This window comes from Phoxinus phoxinus (assembly GCF_949152265.1).
Source record: "Phoxinus phoxinus genome assembly, chromosome: 19".
NCBI lineage: Eukaryota > Metazoa > Chordata > Actinopteri > Cypriniformes > Leuciscidae > Phoxinus > Phoxinus phoxinus.
Window position 1 is genome coordinate 3,971,923 of NC_136894.1, and position 23,534 is coordinate 3,995,456.

At 37.3% G+C, this 23,534-nt stretch overlaps 1 protein-coding gene across 10 annotated transcripts in view; it reads left to right on the top strand.

Annotated features, from left to right (window-relative positions):
- Positions 1 to 23,534, top strand: part of trioa (trio Rho guanine nucleotide exchange factor a) — a 111,242-nt gene that overhangs the window by 24,513 nt on the left and 63,195 nt on the right. For 6 of the 10 annotated variants that reach the window (XM_079590764.1, XM_079590767.1, XM_079590770.1 and 3 more), the window contains exons 1-2: positions 7,602 to 7,749; positions 19,139 to 19,213. In XM_079590764.1, the coding sequence (XP_079446890.1) occupies positions 7,617 to 7,749; positions 19,139 to 19,213 (208 nt within the window). In that variant the 5' untranslated portion in view covers positions 7,602 to 7,616. Of the gene's footprint in view, positions 1 to 7,601; positions 7,750 to 19,138; positions 19,214 to 23,534 lie in introns of those variants that run through there. The other 4 variants (XM_079590768.1, XM_079590773.1, XM_079590772.1 and 1 more) reach the window with 1 other exon arrangement.

The following is a 23,534-nucleotide window of genomic DNA, read 5'->3' on the forward strand; positions in this document are numbered from 1 at the left end:
CTGAACAATGTTTTGAGGTGATAACCATAGTATTAGTGGAATAATTCACTCTTATTAAGAGCATTAGCATTTTCTAGCACTATTTTGACTATCCAACATTATTTTCTAATGATTCATCGGCCGGTCGTCAATTATTCCTTACTTAAATGTAGAAATATTTCTGAAGTAGGTAAAGAAATAGACCAGATACCTTGTTTTCATTACCATCACAATGGTACCAAAACAGACCATTTTGAATGATCTGTTAATGTTTCTGCTCAAATTTGGTAAATGATGGATGATTGATGGATAAATGGTGGTTTTAAGTTACCGGTAGTTTGCATGTGAGAGTGGAACAACAAACATATCAAATGCAGGAATTTGAGAAAAGCAAGATATACAAGATGTGTGGGGTAGTTGTCCTCAGTAAGGAGAAGCAGGTATGACGAGTAAACCGAGAACTGAGCGCTGAAGCGTGGGAAGAAAACAGACACATGTGAGTGAGAGTGAAGGATTGCAGGTAGTTTCCTGAGGCCTGAAGGTCTGTCAGTGTCACGAATGCGACGGGCAGCAGTGACAACTGCATTCATCACCGTCAGCTCACTGTCACCGGATATACTCTCTCTCTTGCTCTTCCTGTCCATTACTGGGTCTTGATTTCCTTCATTTTCGCTTTTAACTTTACTTTTCTTCTGAAACAAGGTCTTCTCATAGTTTTGCAAGAATCGCAAGCCATTTTTCTTCCATTATCTGATGTATTTTTGAGTGAAACAGGATATTCATAGACAAAAGATGTGGGATTGGACATGATTTTATCCATAAGGGATTGACTGGCTCATGAAAAGTGGTCGTTATATACAAGTAAAACTCAAAAAATTTGAATATCGTGCAAAAATTCATTTATTTCAGGTGAAACTAATATATTATATAGACTCATTACATGCAAAGTGAGATATTTACAGCCTTTATTTGTTATAGTTTTGATGATTATGGCTTACAGCTTATAAAACCTTTCACAATATTCTAATTTTGAATTTGGGGTTTTCATAAGCTGTAAGGCATTATCATCAAAATGTTGTTTTTTTGCACGATATTCAAATTTTTCGAGTTTCACCTGTACGAGAATGACGGCAGGTGATTGAAGGCGAGCGCTTGAAAGATAACGCATTGGTGACTGAAAACAAAGGTGGAGCAGCAGGTTATTACACCACCATTCAAAAGATTAGAGTCAAGAATAACTCAAACTTCAATGGATGAACTTTCTGAAGGATCATGTGACACTGAAGACTAGAGTAATGATGCTGAAAATTCAGCTTTGCATCACAGGAATAAATTACGTAAGGGTTAATGCTCGACGAGGTGCCCATTGTCAGGTATTAATGGACGACAGCGAGGCGTGCGCGGAGGACGGAAGTCCATTAATACCTTACAATGGACACCTCGTCGGGCATTAACCCGCTTATACCATGTCCACTTGCCAAATAACACATTTTTAAAACATTAGTTTATATTTTTATTAGTTTTACAATCGAAATCTAACGGTTTTAGAACTCCTTTACTTGGTGTCCAACATCCCTTTTTAATGGACACCCTGCAGCCAATCAGAATCGAGTATTCACCCAGACCATGGTATACATTTTAAATATTTAGTTCAGTATTAAATTGTAATATTTCACAATGTTACTGTATTTTTGATGTAATAAATGCAGCTTTGGTGAGCGTAAGAGATCAAATACATAAAAAAATTGTGTTGAGATGGTAAATCGGGTAAATAAACAGTGTTTTTGTTAGCAATATAATGAGTCAGAACGGTAGAAATATTCCTATTGCACTGTTTATAGGAGAGCCCATATTATTTGATGGTGGTGTTGCTGTATTTCATAACGCTTAACTGAAGCTTGGGGGTGTTTTGTAGGGCAAGTGAATGGATGAACGCCTGTGTTCACCTCTGCTTCCTAGAGCAAGTGATTCATCATCGAAAATCTGAAGAATTCTCACACTTCCTTTTCCTGAAATATCCCAGGAATGTACAGCACAGGCCTGTCTCCATGGCAACAGAAGTGATTGGAGTCTGAATGTGTGTGTGTGTGTGTGTGTGGTCAGGATGGACGGTAATGCAGCATATGAGCGTTTGGGGGAGTCTGTGATGTTAAACACAGGGACAGAATACAGCTGAAGTTGTTTTACGAGGTGATGATACATGTTTACAGATGCGGTTTACAAGAAGAACTGACATGTCCCAACAAATACGACCCCTTTCTTTGTATATCATCTGTTCTTTGCGTGTGGTTTTGCGGTGTTTAACGGAATGTAAACAAAGGAGATGGAAGACGGGAAAGGAGTTATTTGTTTTATTAAAATTACAACATTCATCTCACCTGAGGGAATGTCTTTTCGGATGAGGAAGACATATTTTGAGATTTAATTCTCGTTGAAATTAACTTTTAACAGGCTTAATCAGGCGTCCTCTGAGAAATGTAATCCCGTTTGGATAGGAATGTTGTAATTGCGGTATATTTGAATATATATATATATATATATATATATATATATATATATATATATATATATATATATATATATATATATATATATATATATATAAAAAAAAAAATTCACTGTATTTCTCATTTATCTGGACCTTTCTTGAATACCGTAACTATATGTAAAGGCCTCAATATACTTCAAGCGGATTCAAACTGAATTCAAAATCAGGCCAAAACGAAGTTGCTTTGGAGTTAGTTTTGGGTGTTCAAAACAGCTTGCCAAAGACTTTACCTAATCAGGCTGGTAAATATTAATTTGTTACATCATCAATGTATGATGATGTAATAGGTAGGTGTGGCTCTGAGGCTCCGCCTTCTTTGACATGTAAATCTTCTCTGGTACATTTCTTCTGTTCAGTCCCTCGAGGTCAGACGTCCACAAGTAAAAACATGAACGCACTGGAGAGCTGCTTTATAGTAGAAAATGAAGCTGTAATTCTAATTGAAAGTAACACTGACAAAAATAGTGAAGCTGATTGCTTTAACCTCTTATATTGGCATTACATATTTAAAACGGTAATATCCTATACTAAACTAATCTTGACAAACTATATATCATTTGAAAGCTTACAATCTTTAGTTTACATATTTGATGACTGATTTTCAAAATAAATTACAGAGGAGCTGTAATTTATCAATTTGCAGCAATAATATTTTCATACTCCTAAGGCGTGTTCAGACCTTTATTTTGAAATAGTGATGAACATGAAAAATTTAAGTTCGGAATCTGCATTTTCATGTCTATTAAAAAAAGGGGGGTGTCGCTTGCATAGCATAAAGTGGTGGCATGTAAATAAACGTGATGTGACTTGACTGGATTGCTGAATCTTGCAGAGCTTGTGCAAACATATCCATGTTGCTGCAGATCAACTGCTTTCTTAACTGCTGTTTTCTCACCACTGCATCGTAAGTACATATTCATCTAAATGTGTGGGAGATGTTCACTAACAATATACACGCATTTCTAACTTATTTTTATCCTTAAGCAAAGAACGCAAATGAACTTCTCCTTTAGTGTATCAGGGCCTTAACAAGTAATTTAATGTTAATAACTTAAATGTTATTTTTGAAAACTAATCCTGTCCGATTAGTGCTTTGACATACATTCTTTTCCAAATGCATTCCCTCATCTCCTCATCTTTTTTCATCCAAGGTAATTTTTTCCTCTCAGGCAGGACCGAGATATAGGTCACTGTGCAAACATGATGCATTTGGCAGATATAAGCGGCTCATGTTGTTGTGACTCTGAAACTTTCAGCCGGTGTTGGGTCTGGATGAGTGATTTCACGGAGATAAAACTCAGCCACACACCAGGCGACGTTTGACCTCTTAATGTACTTTTAGCGTCCGGCGCGTGTGCGAGCTCTGAACCGCTCCATACCATCTGTTGGAGCAGAAGAGGACTCTGTGGTTAAAAGTCATCAGTTTGCTCTCAGATTCAAAGTTAAAGGGGGTGGTAAAATGCCATTTTGATGTAAAATAAATCTCTGATGTCCCCAGTGTGTGTGAAGTTTTAGCACAAAATACCCCACAGATATTTTTATATAGCATGTTAAAGTTGTCACTTTTTGAGGGTTTGCAAAAACGCACCATTTTGTGCCTGGCCCTTTAAATGCAAATGAGCTACTGCAGAGGGCGGGGTTTCAAGAGCGTGTGTGTGTGTGTGTGTGTGTGTGTGTGTGTGTGTGTGTGTGTGTGTTAGCAGCTGCGATTACCTCACACACACACTAAAATGACAGAAACTGTTCTGCCTTTAATGTTAAAACGGAGTCAGACAAAGATGAAGAGACTCAAGAAGAAGTGACATGTAGAAGCAACAGGACGTCTCTGAATGGTTAGTTGATGAATTTATGTTGCTGATGTGGAGTTAACTGTCTTCAATTAGCATATTCTGTCATGATAATCTATAAATCGCTCGTATAGGAACTGTTGTGAGATGCACACAGAGTGATTTTCTATTGCATGTGAAAAAATGGATGCTAAAGTTTGAGCGGACTCACAAATGTGCTCGACTACAACAACTCTCCCTCTACTCAACATGGACTGCGTGTTCCCGGGGTCAAGTTTATGTAAATTTAGGGTTGCTGATGTCACTAACCCGGGAGGAATGTCGTGTAGTTCCTACCAGCCGTTTGTTGTAGTCCTTTTCTTTAAAAGGAAATATCTTCCTTTGCTTTGAACTTTGAGCGTTGTAACTTTGCAGATGTTGTTTATGATCAAACACCAACATTACACACAACTAAAGTTAGAAAAGTGAAATCATACTTTACCACCCCTTTAATGTCTGGATAAAGCATGACTGGAGACCAGGGTGCCATGAGTGAGACACACACACACACACACACACACACACACACACACACACACACACACCTCTGGAGGTCTAACTCCACTCTTTTTAGTGGAAGTCTGGGAGATTGAATTGTGTTGCAAGAGCTTGTTGGCTGTCGTAATTTAGTACATGTTGACATGGAAAACCTGATATGTGTTTTTCAACACGAAGAAACATGCAAGTTATTACATGCATGTAATAAAAGCCATAATTTGTTCCTCTCTTTTGTTTCTTCATATTGGATTATTCCAGTAACCTGTTCAGGTTTCCCTTTACAATCCGCAACCGATGAACACAATGAGCTTCCCGATACAAGCCGGACAAAATGCCATGCAAACGGACCTCCTTCATTTCTTTAAATAAAATATAAATGGCCTTAAACAATTGGAACTCTTTTTTTTTTTTTGGTAATAGACACCTTGAGTGTTTTGTTTAGCAGGTTTGTTCAAGTATGTGTGCGTTTTTTTGTTGTTGTTTTTTTGCATTTATATTGAAAGAGGAACATTCTGTTCTTGATTTGCAGACTTGCTTTCTCCATTTCCTCTATTTAATTTCAGAGCTAGACAACACCCATCACAATGTGCTATGAACACCAATGATTCATTCATCACGCATGCATTACTGTATATTATAGTGTTGTGATGTCTAAGTTCACTTGTAACATTTAAAACAATTGATTGAAATAGGCCACTCCAGATTAAACCCATAAGTTTTTGTTCATAGGTGAAGATCCTCCTCTATGCCTGTCTTGCACTTTATCGCTAAAGCATTTTTTGATGGACTGTGATGTCTTGAGGACTCTTTACTTTCCAGTTGATTCTTATGATTAATTAAGGGTACTACGATCAGGATTTCTGGGGCCGATTACTGATCTCTGAAAGCAGTATTAACCGATATGATCACTGATACGGATCACCAAAATAAATAATAAGCCAACTATTTCTAACAATAATGTGCTTGTTTTTAACCGTTTGCTTGTCCGTGTTCTCAGAGGATCAGCTTAGGGAACAGGATCACTTAATGCATTTTTAATAACTTTTTTTCATCATCAAGCACATCCTGCAGTTTAGCGACAGTAGACTGTATTTTATGATAAATCACTGATTTGGATGTTAAGTTTGGGAACGAAAGCACACCGCTGTGAAGGAAAGAAATGCACTAAATCACACAGCTCTAGTTTCTTGCTGTCATTACTGTAGGCTTGCTGTGTTTGACGGGCTTCTGGCCTTTATAAAGTTTGATTAGTGGTCTCTATAAAGTTATTATCAGCCGATAGCGATCAATCAGAGCACCCCTATTTTTAATGAAGTGAGATCCTATAGAATTTTTATCAAAGATAAAATTTTAAAACCTCTTATAAAAGTACTTGTCTTAATATTTTACTGTTTTATATTTATATTTATTTTTTAAATCTCCATGAATATACCCGTGGTAGCATGGCGTCAGCCTGGCTCCGCCCTCCTACGTACTTCCGCTCAATTTTCATTTTCTTTCAGTACTTTGTCTGGGATTGTGGTGTATTCTTGGGTTTTCTCCGGTTACATTTTTACCGGTCCAATCAGCGAACAGAGGGAGTGGCTGAGAACGATGACTTTTTTTTTGTATAAAATTTTTTATTGCAGCAAAAAATATACAAAGATTTGTACATGAAAATACACAATGATGTTGAGGTCGTGCGCTAGTTTGAGTCGTCATACGTCACGACCAAACGTTAGTTATTGGTTATGGCAGATCCAGAGTGACTGGGCAGATCCAATAGTTTTAAACTTCAACAGAGGAACCGCCTTCAAGGAAGTTAACGCTTGTCAATGGAGAGAGGCCAGACTCTCTGTACAAATGAAATGTAGAGTCTGGTAGAACCAGGCTAGCATGGCGTAAAATTATAAACAAAAACTACCAAAACTTTTTGGTACACAAACAAACTTTTTATTTTTTTATTAGACAAAATAGAACTTTAAATATTGCTTGATTAATAACAAAACAAAAAGCTATCAGGTGTATTGGCCAGATTAATGGTGCGTTACTATTTGAATCCTGTACCTTTTTGTTTGTGCAACAAATGGCTTGTTCTACTTTAGCTCAGTTTTATTAGTTGAATGTCACGCATGAAGATTGTTTTCACTGTCCAGTAGTGTAGGTCTCTTCATTTCTAAAGGCCTTCTGTTGTGGACAGGCTTGAGAGAGGATGCCTGAGCTAATCACTTTCTAAGCAGCTTCTGTGTAATCCACTAGTTTGAGCAGTCGTTTCTGATAAATTTAGGATTTATCTTGAACACAGGCTACTTAAGTTTCCCCTTTTTGTTTTCCCTCTAAACCATTTGGTAGTTTGTAAATTAGAAAGAGAGCATGTGTCTTTAAAGCGACGCTTCAAACCATTGGAGTGACTTGAGCTCTTGTTGATGTGTGTTTTTTGGAAACCCTGCTCTGGTTGGGAAATGGTAAATGAACTTGTTGGGATGTGATGGCCCACCCCTCTCAGGTCAAACTCACTCTGTGGGGTATTAAGATTAGCAACAGTCCCGGACAAAGCCTGTTCTCCTCTAAATCCAGCAGAGACGACTGTTAGCAGGGGCTTACATATGCCAGGGTTTAGCATAGCAGGAGCACGGTCTTCACGCAGAGCCAAACTATCGCTTCCCACAGCTTGAGGAACGTCGAGGCGAAAGTTTCGAGGTGCTTGTCATGGTTCACATGACCCGTTCAGGAATCCCAGCGAGTGTTTGGCGTTCGCTCTCAGTGGAGTGGCAGAAGGTGTAGTCATGTACCTGCACTGTGGTGTTGTTGAGGAGGCCGATTCACTGTCCAGCTGGTGGAACGGGAATGTGGCGTCACTTTTGGACAACCACAGGTGGCAGTACGCACAGACGGGCAACACACTGATTCAGCTGCCAGGTAAAGCTTTGACGCTGCGCATGGGCACATTTGATACCAACCACCATCTGTGGATAACAGTCCTCATTGGTGAAGCGATAAGGGGTGCGTCTTGGTTCAAACCGTTCATGCTACTAGCCAAGCAGAATGACCAGCAGTTTTTGTTTGGTTGTGGATTGGTTGTAACTTGGTTTGCAAGGTATACGTTACGAAAAATGTAAAAACAGTTGGCCTGTTGCGATTTTATTAATCGTCTAATCATCAATATTTGATCTTATTGCAATTATTTGAGATAACCACAATAATTTTGCAGTTTAAATTTCAATCACATTTTGTTGTTAAGTGCATAAAGATAGTCAAAGGTCTTATTTTATACAAAATGAAGGCTTGTGGGTTTAATCAGACTATTATAATATAATATTCTGGCTTTTTGTATACTAATCTTCAAAACTTGAATCATAACCGCATCATGTTGGTTCCCTGGTCCCCCAACTGAGCCTGGTTTCTCCCAAGGTTTTTCTTTTTCTCTTTTTCTGTCACTTGGAGTTTGGGTTCATTGCCACTGTTGCCTCAGGCTTGCTTAGTTGGGGACACTTAATATTCAACAATACTATTGACTTGAATGCACTGACATGAACTGAACTGGGCTGGACGATGATATCACTGCAGAGCTGGTGGTCAGTAACAATATTTTCTTAGGTACTTCTGCTTTGCAGCATAAATAGTTATGAGAAGATGCTGCTTCTGTCGTAATTATATATGAAGTGTATAGGGACCATTTAGGGACAGACGACTGATTGATGAAGAATAATTGCATCTTCACTCCTCCACATTGAGGTTGCTCTCCTGATGTGTCTGTGCAGGTTAATTGTCTGTATTCCCGCTGTGATTTTTAGCTGCTTCTCTTTATTTTTATCCTCATCTCTCTCTCTCTCTTGTCTAAATATCCCCTTTCACTGTTCTAGTCTCAGTACGGTGGGAGAGAAGTTGTCATCTCCTTTTTCAACTAGTCATCAAACAACCAACCAGTCCAGTGGTTCCCAGACTTTTTCCGGGCCACATTTTGGATGTCTCCCTGATCAAACAATCTTTACAGGATCAGTGAAGTTTTGTCTGATGTTTTCTTCTTAAATATGCACATATTGTGTGTCAGTGTTTGTGGTTGTACTTCTGACAGGAGGAAGTGGGTTTGGATGTTCCTATAAATGCATTTCCGATGACCTCTGAATGTGGTTTCAGTGATCGGATCGCAAAACTAAAAGTTGCTTTGAGGTCTGTAGCTCAACAGGACTGTGCAGGACAAAGCCGGTGCTTGCCTCAGCCGTTTATTATTACTGTATATAGATAGAGAATAGAAAGTTCAGACATCACTAGTGAAAGAGACAGAGATAAAAAAGGTGTAAAATGTGCAGACACAAGTGATGACAGAAAAAAGGACAGACTGATGGAGAGGGAGGACAGAAATAGTCAGTGTCTTGTGAGAGCGACTCCCTTCTGTTTCTGTTTCTGTGTTGAAATGCTCCTATACTCCTTTTCTGCAGAATCGATACCAGCTTGCATGTTCATGTTCATCTTTTCTCAGATGGCGAATTGACAGTTTGATACACACCCGCCTCCTCTCACTCACTCGTCTCATTCGCTATATATATCCAGGGCCTAAAACTAACTTTTTGCCACACCTGACAATGGCCGGTGGTGACTTCAGTAAATTACCAGCCATGAATATTTTTTTTACCGGCCATGAAAACAGGGTCATTCCAACTCAACCAGAGGTCCACGGCTAACATTTTTGATTTTTATCATTTTTTTCTGGTGAATATTAAATGTCACTTATGTATATTTACTGAGTAATGCACTATTTTGTAGAGGGGGCTCAAAATTACCATTTTCACCTGAGATTTTGAGCCAAATTACAGGGGAGTAAAATGACTTTAGAAAGATGGCAGCATTATTTTAATTTTAATTTGTAGGTCTATTAGTCAAATCTGTTGACTTTTAGCAATCTTTGTTGCATTATATGCCAACAGTGAAAGTGCAAAAATGGGAAAATGCACTTCTTGTGGGTTTTTTCCCCCCTTAAGTTTGCATGCCTGTAACTCAAGAAGTATTAAATATATCTTAATATCCTTTTAGATTCTGGTTCTTAACAAACTTTTCTTTTGGTATATTAATTTTAAAGGCCCTATATGCTTTAATCCCACAGATGTGTAGATCTCAATGAGGCTCCAATGAGAACACTGGCAAATTGTAAACATGTTCAGTGGTCGAAACCCAAATGCGGGACACTTTGCATGATGCAACTGATACTTTTTCTTTTAAAGAGGAATATCTGAACAACAAATTAAGTTAAAACTAGAAAAAATAATTTCTAGAAACACAATTGCATTGAACTTCACTTTGAACTTGCAAACTATGCTTCCAACAGCATCTTTAGGAACATTTAATGCCTTCGCGATCTTTTTGTATCCTGTTCCTTGTATGTGAAGGGCGATGATATCTTCTCTTAACTTTTTGGACCATTCTTTTGACTTGATATTTCTAACATGCAGTCAAACGTGACGCTCAACAAACCTAGCTAGTTCAGAAATGTCATGTGTTCTAGATCAAGCACACCTGGTGCAGCTAATGAAGCCCTTGTTTTGCAGATTTGTGCTGTTGTGCGGGGAAACCACTTGAAACATTTGTTGTGTTGAGCTAATTCAATTACTTTAGTTTGATTTGTTCATTGCAAACAGCTGAAAGTCTGTAGATTTTGCCAATAAATCTGATTTGCAATGGGGGTTGAATCATTTCGATTACAACTGTACTCCCCAACGGTAATTTTTACTTTCATTTGGCACTTGGCGGGTGTTCATTTTAGGCCCCGCTTATATTTATGGTAATCTAGAGTCAAAGATCTGCCTCTTTGTGACAGTGATTGGAAAGGAACAGTCAAAACAAACCTGTTTAGAGGATCGTGTGTAGATACTGAGAGTTTTATTTGCTTTTTCATTCTTGAGGGCTGTTTTATGTTATAATTTGCTGTTCAATCTGTGTGTTTCGGCCAGTATTGTGAACTTTGAGCTAGTCCTGCGCTCCAAATACTGCAACGTGGCATTTTTCCCTCTTACCAGTCTGATGTGCTTCACCGTCCTGCAGAACAGAGGCTGAAAGTGCTCCTCACCCTTGATCACATTACAGTAGGGGAAAAACAGGCTTTGTGTTCACGCTAAAAGACTCTCCCTTCACGCTTCACACACATCATAGACCGTAATGCAGCCAGCTGAGCTGACCTTTCATTCAGTTTGTCAACTGTAAGTACACTTCAGTCCTGCACAGTTCATGTTACCCTGTTTGGTAACGTGCTTATGACGTTAACTGTGTCAACATAAGAAGACCTTGGGCTCTGTGAGGTCTGATGAAAGTTAAATGCACACATATAATGAAATCAAAATCTGAGTTTTGTTTATTTTATTTTATTTTTACTCGCTTTGAAGCCATCCACACATGCTATTGTGCTCCTGGAAGTTGACAAAATTGTTTAGCAGGATCATATTTAAAATATACAAGCCTTCTAGTAAAATGCACCAAAAATATTGGTCTAATAAAAGTGTCTCCTTCCATGACACTGCCTACTTCTGACTTACAATAACAAGTAGCAAAAATTGGGTCCTGACTGTCTCTCAATTTTTTGCCCTGGAGATTTTTCAATTTGACCCATTGTGTCCAATTTGACCCATGTATTTTATTTTACGTTTTTTTTCCCAGTTTGTTTTTTTTTCTTCTTTTTGTCCGTTTGACGCTTTGTGTTTCAACTAGTTAGGACTTGGTGTAAAGCTCCACGGTGGTCACCCCTGGTGTCCCTGATCATCTGGGTCTTGAATCCCTCACATTCCCATTGCTCCACTGGTGGCCCTGTAGGTTATATTAACCATCTCGAGTGTTGACCCAGTTCTTCAGCTGTTCGCAGGGTGACGGGTCAGGTCATATGGGTTGTCTTCTTGATATCTCAATCCTCTGGAGCTCCTCAGGTTATTAGGCTAATTGCTGAGATTCAGACGCAAGCTACACGCCAGTGAGAAGCCAGGTCAGCGGCGCTGACGTGATTTAATCTGACCTGACTGATGTGAGGTTACACAGGGTGGAAATGTAAAACCTACACGGATGCCAATATATCCATGTTTAAACGGCTTTAAACATGACTACATGCATGCAGTTCTTCTAGTTGCAGTTTTAGGATAGCATCGCTGATTTATAGCCATCTTAATTTCAGTCGAGACTCCAGTATTGAAACGCCTCTATTGTAGTCTTGAGTTTTCTTCTGGGAAGGGGCATGTCACCATATTTCTTATTTAAATAATTCCCGCCCAATGCATATGCAAAATACACAAACGAGGCCTGGTTGAGTTAGTTAGTAGTGTGTTGAAACTCGGTTAAGGTAAGGGGGCGGGACATTCCTCAAACACGTTCAAAGCAGTTGACCAATCACAACACACTGGTCCAGTCGACCATTCAGAGCACATGGTGCTTTTCTGAAGGAGGGGCTTTATAGAAACGGGAACTAAACAGAGCGTTACTGACAGACTGGGAAGAGAGGAGCTGCAACAATGTCAAATATGTGAATCTTTTTTTATTTTTTTATTTTATTACAATCAATCATGAAAACATTTTTGTAGACCCCAAAATCAAGACTTTGTAAAAAGGAATTATAGGTCCCCTTTAAAAATGTGTTCAGTTATGGATGTTATGCACTATAGCAGGCCCAAATGTATTCTTATTATTATTATTATTCCTGAGTGAATCGAATCAAAATTGGAATTGAATCTGTAGCCGACCGTTTCACATCAGCTCAGTCCATTACAGCCACAGAATTGTTCAAGATTCATTTGTCTTCTCTTCATTCATCAGGAATCAGGACCAGTCGGAAATGAACGAACTAGTGGAGTCATTAGTTGTGTGAGGCTGGTGTGAGACGGCGGGTTCATTAGTGTGCTCCGTAACGTGGCCGGCAGAATGCTCATGCCATTAGCGGTTTACACACACACACACACACACACACACACACACACACACACACACACACACACACACACACACACACACTCGTTGAACCCGTGACCCTCGTGTGTTTCAGTCTGACCCACAGTAAGGAAGTGTGACGGGAAGAGAAATATGAGACCAGTCTGTGTCTACAGTCGTGTATGATTTGTATTTATGAGATGAGGACACATGAACACCACAATGTTAAAATGTTCAGTGGGAAAACTTTCTGAATAGTGTCGTGTAAGTTAAAGAAGTCGTGGCAAATGTGGTTGTTGTATTGGTCGTCATATAAAGTGCCCTTATTATTTCTCATTTTGTTTTGGAGTCTCCTACAATAGATTTAGTCCAAAAACACTTTAATTTTCACAGAAAAAAGCATTTTATCGACACGAACCAAACTCCTCCAGTCTCAAATACAACTACAGTGTTTGAGGGCGAGTCAAAGTAGACGTCATTCACGGGCAGCCAATGAAGACCACTGGCTGGCATAATGCACATGTGTTACGTTGTTATGCAGGTTTGTAACAGGAAGTGAGGCTGGAATTGCTTACGACTTGTTTTGGGAGTTCAGAATCGATTCTTTATGTAGGAGACACTAACTTTATTTGTCGTTCACTTAGATCTTTAAAACTTTGCAGCTACCATTGAGAAGTTTGAGGTTGGTAAGATTGTGATCTTTTTGAAAGAAGTCTTATATACTCACAAAGACTGCATTTATTTCATCAAAATACAGTAAAAATGTTGCTAAATATTATTACAATTGAAAAATTTTTCTATTTTAATATATTTTAAAATGTAATTTATTCCTGTGATCAAACCTTTATTTTCAGCATCATTACTCCAGTCTTCAGTGTCACATGATCCTTCAGAAATCATTCTAACTTGATGATTTGCTGCTCAAGAAACATTTCTGATTATTATCAATGTTGAAAACAGTTGTACTTAATATTTGCCTAATATGAAAACTGATACTTTTTTGATGAATAGAAAGTTCAAAAGAGCAGCATTTATTTAATGTGTTTGTCACTGTTTATCAGTTTAATAAATCCTTAAAAAAAAAAAAAAATCTTACTGACCCCAATCTTCATATATAAAAATGATCATATGATGTATAAATACTTTATAAGTCATATATATGATCCTCTTTCTTGCTTTTTTCATACTTTTTGCATGCCTTCTTCTTGCTTTCATTTCATAACTCTGTCTCTGTCCGCTCTGCATCCATTACACCGCCTCTGTTGTTCCCTTCTTCTCTCTTCATCCTCTCATCACGGTGTTGATCAGTGTGTGTGCGCTCTGCTGCCATTACACCATCTCTGTTGTTCCCTTCTTCTCTCTCCATCCTCTCATCACGGTGTTGATCAGTGTGTGTCCGCTCTGCATCCATTACACCGCCTCTGTTGTTCCCTTCTTCTCTCTTCATCCTCTCATCACGGTGTTGATCAGTGTGTGTCCGCTCTGCATCCATTACACCATCTCTGTTGTTCCCTTCTTCTCTCTCCATCCTCTCATCACGGTGTTGATCAGTGTGTGTGCGCTCTGCTGCCATTACACCGCCTCTGTTGTTCCCTTCTTCTCTCTCCATCCTCTCATCATGGTGTTGATCAGTGTGTGTGCGCTCTGCTGCCATCTAGCAGAAATCTGGAGCTACTGTTCGGATGTGGAGAAAACAGTTGCTGGTAAATGTGCAGCGTCTGAAGTCTGTATTATTGTTGTTATCTCGAGCCATTGCTTGTTCAGTATCGGGAAGATCAGCAACCTATTACCTGGAAACAGCGAGGCTACTTTCTGTTGTCTGTTCTCTTTCTGATACCCGATAAGCCATGAGAAATAATCGCGGAGGTTAGAGGAACCACTGATGCGCGGATACAGATTGATTTCATGGCACATTCTTCCTCCTTTTTTTAATTGTTTGGTTTAAAACTCTCCCACGTTTCACCTTCCCGTCACTAAAGAACAGTCCCTCGGTACAACGGTGTCCTTTTGAAGTTTCTCCTCTAAATGTTTTTTCCCAGTATCCTCAGTTCTTTTTTCCACGGACTGTGAATTCCCAACCACATTCTGAGCTCTCCCAGCTCTGGGAAAAGAATAGCCGTCTGATTTCCTCCAAGCGTAATGTCTCTATTTGTTGAAGTGGTTTGTTGTATTTCTGAGGTCTGGATGCTGAAATGATGTATTTTGGATGTCAGTGAAGTATCCTGTTACCCAGCATGCAAAGCTTGAGGGACAGCGGCACGGCTGTGAAACGGGTGAGAGAATATGTTGGGAATCTCCTTACGAGCCTCTTCAGATGTGAGATGGAGGTCATTTCTTTGTCTTCTGTCATTGGTGAGGAAGCGAGTAGATGAATGTAAAATCTATATGTGATAAAGGACATTATTAGCCTGGCCATTTAAACCCAGAATGATTAGATTGTGGGTTGTAACCTTGAGTGTGTCAGCTAGAAGCTCTTTAAACCTGACAGACATCCAGGAGAATGTCCTCAATTGAAAAAAAACAGTTAATGAAGTAATTAATCATTTTAAATAAAAAAGTAAGTTTGTATTAGGCTACTCTTAATATTATTATTATTTAATAAAATAATATTTGTATTAAAAACAAAACAAAATGTATAGGGTTTTAGAATTTGGGTTATGATTTAATAACAATGCATTATTATTATTATTGTTGTTAATATTAGAGCTAGATTAAACTTTTTTATTGTAATAATACAAAAGGTACAGGGTTTTGAATTTGTTAGTCAATTTTATTAACTATTTATTTAGAAACAAAAAAGGGATATGTTTTTACAATTTAGGTTATGGTTAAAATATGCATTACTATTATTATTGCCATTGTTCATATTTTAACTGTTAATTATTATTATTATTTTATTTTTTTAATACAAAATGTTTAGGGTTTTAGAATTATATTTGTTTTATATAATATTTATTTACTATAATAATAATTATTATTAAAGGGAGATAAAATACTTTCTCTAAAATAGAAAAGGTATAGGGTTTTAGAATGTTGGTTATTAGTATAATAAAAATGTTATTATCATTAAATCATATCTTTATTCTACAAAAATACTAAAGATGGCCAGGGGTTTAGACTGGGATACAGTATAAGATAAAATAAGCCTTTATTGTCTCCCATTGGAGAAATTCGTCTTGGGCATTCGAGAGAACAAAGCGTCACATTACGTGTTACACACACACCAACACACACAGTTAACCTACACAGAACATGCTCATAAATGATCCCATCCAGTACTTCACTTCCCATCCAACAACTACATCACGATAGCTTTTATATTGCACAATACCCAATTGCATATCAACTATGTGTGTATATGTATGAACATATGAGACAAGTTTGATGTTTTAATCAAACTAAGTACGTGTGTGTATGTCTTTATTTCTATGGACTATAACGGAAGTGCATCCGTGTTTTCGGGTTTACTCTCACTTCAGAGACTCATTGGATTCATATTGTGAGCCGTTATTAAATGTGCTTCACCCTCTCCTGTTCCACACACACACACACACACACACACACACACACACACACACACACACACACACACACACACACACACACACACACACACACACACTTGCATCATCCAGCTGCAGAAGTGAGAACCTCATTTGGGATCTCTTCCTCACACACTCGACTCGATGCATATAAACACACACAGGGGTACGGAGAACCGAAGCCCTCGTCTCTTCCTCTAAAGCCGAGCTGTTACTGAATCTGAGCCCGTCTGACCAGCAGCGCTGTCTGGAAATCTCCCAGCCGCCACATTTAACCATTACTCACAATGCTCTTCAGTACTGGAAAACACAGATCAGAAACTATTTCTCTCTAATATATTGCAATTTTTCCAATTCCAGTCTTGGAGCATTTAAAACTGATAATAGAAATTAATAGAAATTAAAATCATATATTAAAATAAATTATTATTATTATATAAATATTACATATTAATATTATAATTAATTTTTTGACTCGATACCATTTGTTAAATGATATATCTAATTATAACTAATTAATAATATAAAACATTTTTATTATCATGAATATAAATACAACATTGTTTAATATTCTTTATTTCATTTTTTTATAAAAAATACATTTTATTATTATTATTACAAATACATATTGTTTATATTATAATTATTTTGTTTTTTAAATTATTGTTGTATTTATTACTCAAGATAACATTTGTTAAATCTAATTACAACAAATTACATAACATTTAATATACATATATATATAGCCTATAATTTGTAATATCATGAATAATATAAATATGAATCAATTACATATTTTCTATAAATAATTTGTATTATGAATAATATAAAAACATTACAAGTCTAATAATCTAATAATTATTAGATAATAATAATAATAATAATCTACTAATATATTTGTATTATATAAATACACTAATTATATTATACTTGTTTTATGTTTTATTTATTACTCAAGATATCATATGTTAAATTCATCTAATTATAAGAAATTACATAATATTTCATATATATATATAATTTGTAATATCATGAATAATATGAAGAGTAACTGTAATATTATAATATATAATATCGCTGTGGAACTGCTTTCTTCCATACAGTGATGTGGACAGAGGACCAAAACACTCCTTAACTGTGCATTGCAACTCATGCTTTGTATTGTAATACTTCTGAAGCCATGAGATAGTTTTGTGTTCGGACCCGGCTTTAAAAAAGATCGTTGTACATTCGCAACTGTGAGCAGCTCGGAAATTCTGCTATAAATATCTCCTACCATATGAATAATTGATAACATACTGTACAGTTCTGAAGTATTTCTTTAAATTGCTGTAAGTGTGCATGTTTTCTTTAGATCACATGGTCTCAGTAGCGGTGGTGGAAAAACAAACCTTCCAGTGGGATGTATAGAAGAAAAGAGAGCGGGAGGGAATGAGAGTGACTGAGAGAAAGGTGTTCTTTTGTACAGAGAGCGGCGCTGAGACACCACAGGGAAACATGGATAAATGACATCATCCCTCTATCTATCTCAGCTGTGTGTGTGTGTGTGTGTAGGAGGGATCTTCTCTTTCAACCACATTTCATGCTCAATTAGCAGCCCTAGGATGGAGGGATAGTAGGAGTGGAATTAAAGACGGCGTGTCCGTATCCATGATGCTTTACGAGTATTGGGCCGTACTTGAGTCTTGATGTCCGGCTCTGAAATGCATCCTAAGATCATAAACTAATACCATATTTTGTATTGACATTTATATACAGTTTTTGTTTTAATTTTTGCTTAAGGTTTAGTCAGTTTGTGTTTATGTGATTTGTCATGCTTTTTCTATTTCACTTTAATTGATCTGATTTCAGTTAGCAACCCCATTATTTCTTAAGTTATTCACAATGGGGTTTTTTCTTTCTATTTAGCGTTAATTTTTTTATTTCAGTTTTTGTCATTTTAGCACTTATTTCATACTGTTATACTGTTTTAGTATTTGTAAAAAAATATATATTTTTTGTATTTTCAGTTTTCATTTAAATTTTAGTTTCTCATTTTATGTGCTTTTATCATGTTTTTTTTAAATATTTTTTATTTAGATTTTCATTTCTTTTAGTTTGTCATTTTAGTACTTGGACTTTATTTAGCCTTAATTGATATTGATTTGGTTTTTTTGTTGTTTTTTTATAAGGTTTCAAAAAAAAATGTTTACCTTTTTTATTTCGGTTTAGTAATTTTAGTACCCATTTTATTTCAATAATTAAAAATACATTACAATAAGATATTTAAAATAAACATATTACAACAGAAACCAGTTAATTGAAATTGTAATATTTCACAGTATTACTGTTTTTACTGTATTTTTAAATGCAGCCTTGGTGACATTAAGAGACTACCTTTAAAAACATTAAAAAAAAAAAACGATTTACTTTTGACCGATAGTGTATATCCGATTTTGCGTTTCCATTTATTACGTTGTCGTGATTGTGAGTCTAGGCACTCTGCTGGCTATGCATGACTAACTCAACTTTGGCAAAGCTTCAGCAAACCTAGTCAACTCAAACCTGTGAATCATAAAAACAAACGAACAGAAGTGATGCTTCATCCAGGTCGCCGCTGTTGTCATGCAAAGCGCTTGAATGATGTCCAGCGCTCGAGGCGGTTTCTGCTCATGCAAAGAACAGAAGAGCAACGATTATCTTTACATTCAGATGTAATATATACATTCAAGGGACTTTAATGGACCAGACTCAAACTCTTAATCTCCCTGTCGAGCGCTATAACTCAACGTATCAGAGCAGGACCGTATTAAAACTGTTAGGCCACAGTTCTTCTAGTGATGATATTCTTGCATGGACTCTAAACTGAGATCTGTTGTTTTGTTTTTCAGGATTTCGCAGGAATGAAGAGATGAAGGCGATGGAGGTGTTGCCCATCCTAAAAGAAAAAGTGGCCTTCTTGTCAGGTGTGTTGATTTGAGTGCTGTCATATTGCTATAACTATGTGTTTTCATTCAGAAATGTCTTTTATATATCGTTTAGTGGTCATAACACACTTTCTCAGAAAGATACATTCGATCAACACTTCTTCAAAATCATGCATCCTAGTTAAATCTAAAAAATACTCATTACTCAATGTTCTAACAGGAGAATAAAAATGAGATAAAATTGCATTTTGAGATATAAAGTCAGACTATGATGAATAGAGCTGCAATTGTGAGAAATAAAGGTGTAACTATCATCTTATTTATTCAAAAATAATAATAATTCTGAAGTGAAAACAGGCTTTTAATCAGGAAATGACCTGAACCGGGTCCGACTCAGATCGGCTGCATATAATTGTATAGTCATTTTTTTAAATAAATAAGTAAATGTATATATATACATACATACATGTTGCCATGTTGAACTATTTGAATAGTTTTAGTTTTAACAATAACAACCCTTAATCACATTCACAGAACCAACATGCCATGTCTTCACCCCAAAATAACTTTTACTGAATATTGATGTAACTTCCCACAATATTTTTAGTTGATGTGTCATTGTCACAGGCCATTATTTGATTTAGACTTGTCTCCTTCTCACTCACTCTCTGAACTTCTGTCTGGCTCTTGTAGTCGTACGGCTAACAGACCGGCACTGAAGTGACTCAGAAACATAGGGATGAGTATCTGTCATACACACGTCCCGTGATACAACAACAAGCAGAAGAAGTGAACCTGCAGAGCTCTAAATGGGTGATTTCTGCATAAGCATGCAGTTATGTGCATTTTATTTATTTATATTCCCTTAACGTCAGAGGATAAGATGGATTATCCTATTACAAACGCGCACTATTAGTGAGATTCAGCACATTTGCAGGAGAAAATCCTCATGGATATCCCAGCCCTTCTGTGAGTTTGTTGCTGGAGTCGAAGTGTTTTGGCTCAGTAACATAACCTGTATGAACAGAAGAGGAGGATCAGTGGGAGGAATGCATTGATTAGTCAGTTCTCAATGCTAATGAACTTGGTGGTTCAAGGAATTGTTATTGGTATAAATATTTGGTTAAAGTCTGCATTAGCTTTATTGTTGGTCGCACAATTGTTTTTTTAAGTAGTGGGAGCTGCGACCCAGCAGTTAGCACGATCACTTGAGCAATTGTGCCATGTTGCTAATGTAGGGCGCATATTTTATTGTGCACAACATCATAGTCCTCACATTGCCCATTTGAAATCTGACTTTTGTTACAAGATGGTGTTTGACAGCTGTATGCTTTAAAGGGTTAATTCACCCCAAAATGATAATTTATCATAATTTCATGAGGGTCATAATTTACCCTCCTTCATCCTTCAAAAACCTCTTTTGTGGAACATAAAAGATATTTTGAAGAATGTCTGTGTTTTTGTCCATTCAATGAAAGTCAATGTGGTCCAAATTCCAATGCTGTTTTAGGGCGTTCACACATGGCAGGTTTGGTTCGATTAAAACGAACCGTTGTGCGATTTGCTCTGTTAGTGCGGTTAATTTAAATAAGTGTGAACGCTGCCGTCTGAACCCTGGTGCCAACAGGTGGAACAAGACCCCTGAAAAGATCTCGGCCCGCTTCCAAACGAACTCTAGTGCCGTTCAAATGAAAAATGAACACAACGTGGACCAAAGACATCATAACGAACCAAAAACAGGAAATAAAATCGCGGGATGCAACCCTTAAAAGGACAGAATGCTCAAGAATACCTGTTTTTTCTCATCACAGGAGCTACGTTTCCCATAATACAGTTCGGTCAGAACCGTGTCTCCTTCCAGCAGATCCTTGTTTGTTTAACAGGAATTCCTGCAACGGTTCGATACGAATTTGGTACATTTACATGTCCGCCCCCAATTTACATGCTACTCTAATTACTGATAGATTGACCAATGCTGCCCGTTAAAAATGCAACGGCTGTTTTCAAAGTTATTGGTTTGATTAACTGTGCGTAACCTATGCGTGTGAGAAGTCATTAACAAGCGGTGACAATGGCGGATGCACAAAGTTTAATATTACGCTTTTTTGAGCCATGAGCCATGTACATCTGATCCCACTTCACCTTTCCATGAGCAGACGCATATCTCATCACTGGACTGTAGTAGTGAGGATGCCGCTTTCTACCGTCCCGATTTGCTTTGTGAAGTTTGTGTTGCGCGTCCCAAAAAAATGAATCGACACTCAGCGTATAGGCTACTAGCAAGCTCTTGCGTGCCATCTATCTGAACTCTTGTTTTGGGTTGGTGCATAGATCGTCTCTTCTTCTGCTCTTTTTCCTGTTTTGGCAGTTAGCAAACAGTGTTGCATTACCGAGTGCGCCCCCTTCTGGATTGGAGTGTGGATCGCCTGTGACTGACTGTATTCGGCGTCTGACTGTATGCACCGAACCGTGACTGTTCGGGATGAATACATGATGTACCGTCACACCCCTAATGTACACACATACGACTAGCGCGTTTAGCACAGTGTCTATTCTGTTGCAAAACATGTCATAAAAGCCATCTTTTTCTTTTGTATATCTAGTTTCGGTGTTAAAAAATGACAGTGTGAATGCTAAGCAAACCAGGACTATGAACTACAAGTGTGAATGCACCCTTAGGCCCCATTGACTTTGATTGTGTGGTCAAAAACAGTTCTGTTTCTTCAAAATCGTCTCGTTTTCCACATAAGAACAAAATTGAGGGTTATTAAATTATGACAGAATTTACTTATTGGGTCAACTGTCAAATTTTTTGATGCATGCAAATACAACTAAAACAACAATTAAAAAAACAACTCTAGGTCAACTAGTCCGCCTTACTAATCAACTTGGTTGTTGAATTATTTGACCATCCTGACCCATTCCTCTTTGGATAAAATGAGTACTTTATTTATTGTACATAAATAAATATTACTGAACTTAAACTTAGATTTCTACACTCCATTTTGCCTCCGCACACTTACAAACTGCACATGTTTCCCAGGCTCAAAAAAGTTATTTCAGAGATTACAAGTGTCTAAAAAGTGAACGTCATTCAGAAAGATTTACAGAGCTGGTAAGTTAGGATAACAAATCATTTAACAGAGTCTCGTCTTGAATTATCTCACAGTTACTCCTCAAAGCGGTCTACGCTGTCCTTCAGTGTTCTCTGAAGACACTGCGCTGAAGAACATTGACTTGATTTAACGGTAATGAGATTATTGCAGGAACAAGCAGGTTTTGAATCAGACTCTCCTATCCAGCAATGTGTTGCTCTTCACTGTTGTTCATTCATGCTTTTTTATCTTTCACAGACAATAGACTTTAGTCAGAATAGATGGCATAACTAATTTGGCATGAAAAAAGAGGCAGTTTGCAGCATATTGAATGCACTGTACTTCCTGCCCTTTTAGACTAGTTTTTATTTGTGCCATATGTTGATTCCTAAGGCAAGGCGTCTTCTTTGACTATAGTCTAATGAAGATGTATAATAACAAAGGCGGATTCAAATAATGTATTACCCATATATATTAATGGTGATAGGAGTTTGATTTGATGCACAGGTTTTGACACTGGGAGTATGATAGGCCTGTCCCGAACCAAAGATTTATCTAATCGACTGGTTGTAATTAATTCAAGCCATTAGTCGACTAGTCGCATGTATGTGATATTGATTTAAATGCTTGAATATATAGGGGTGGTATAAAAAAAAACGGTGTGCATAAAACTGCAGCATACATTTTGAAAAGCATTGATTTTGAATGTGTTGGGTAAAAAACAGAAAGGAGACTCTGAACATTTTAATTTATTTATAAAGCAGTTTTCTGAGTGTTGACGACACTGACTCTCATCTCTGCAGTATAGTGGAGAAATGCAGGTTACAGGGATAGTTCACTTTGAAATTAAATTTTGGTATGTTTTAGCTTACCTGAAGTGCATCCAAGATGTAGTGTCTTTGTCTCCGCAATAGTTTCAATTTTGATATTTTTAGGTCAAACCGTTCTTGTCTGTCAGTCATATAATGCAGGTGTATAGGCACTGTCTCCAAACGCATGCAGAGAAAAGTCCAAAATAAAAAATTCCCCATCGTAAGTGCACATTGATGGCCTAAGACACGAAACAAGCGGTTTGTGTGAGAAAACGAACAGTATTTATATAGTTTTTTAAATGTATTTTTTACATCGGTTTAAACATCCTGGATAAGCGCAAACTAGTACCATTTCTATTAGCTGTCCTACCTACAATCTCTGTTCTGTGCATAGGTTCTGGTGTAAACAATGAGTGACGCGCGAGAGAGATCACTTCCGGAGCATTCCGGCGC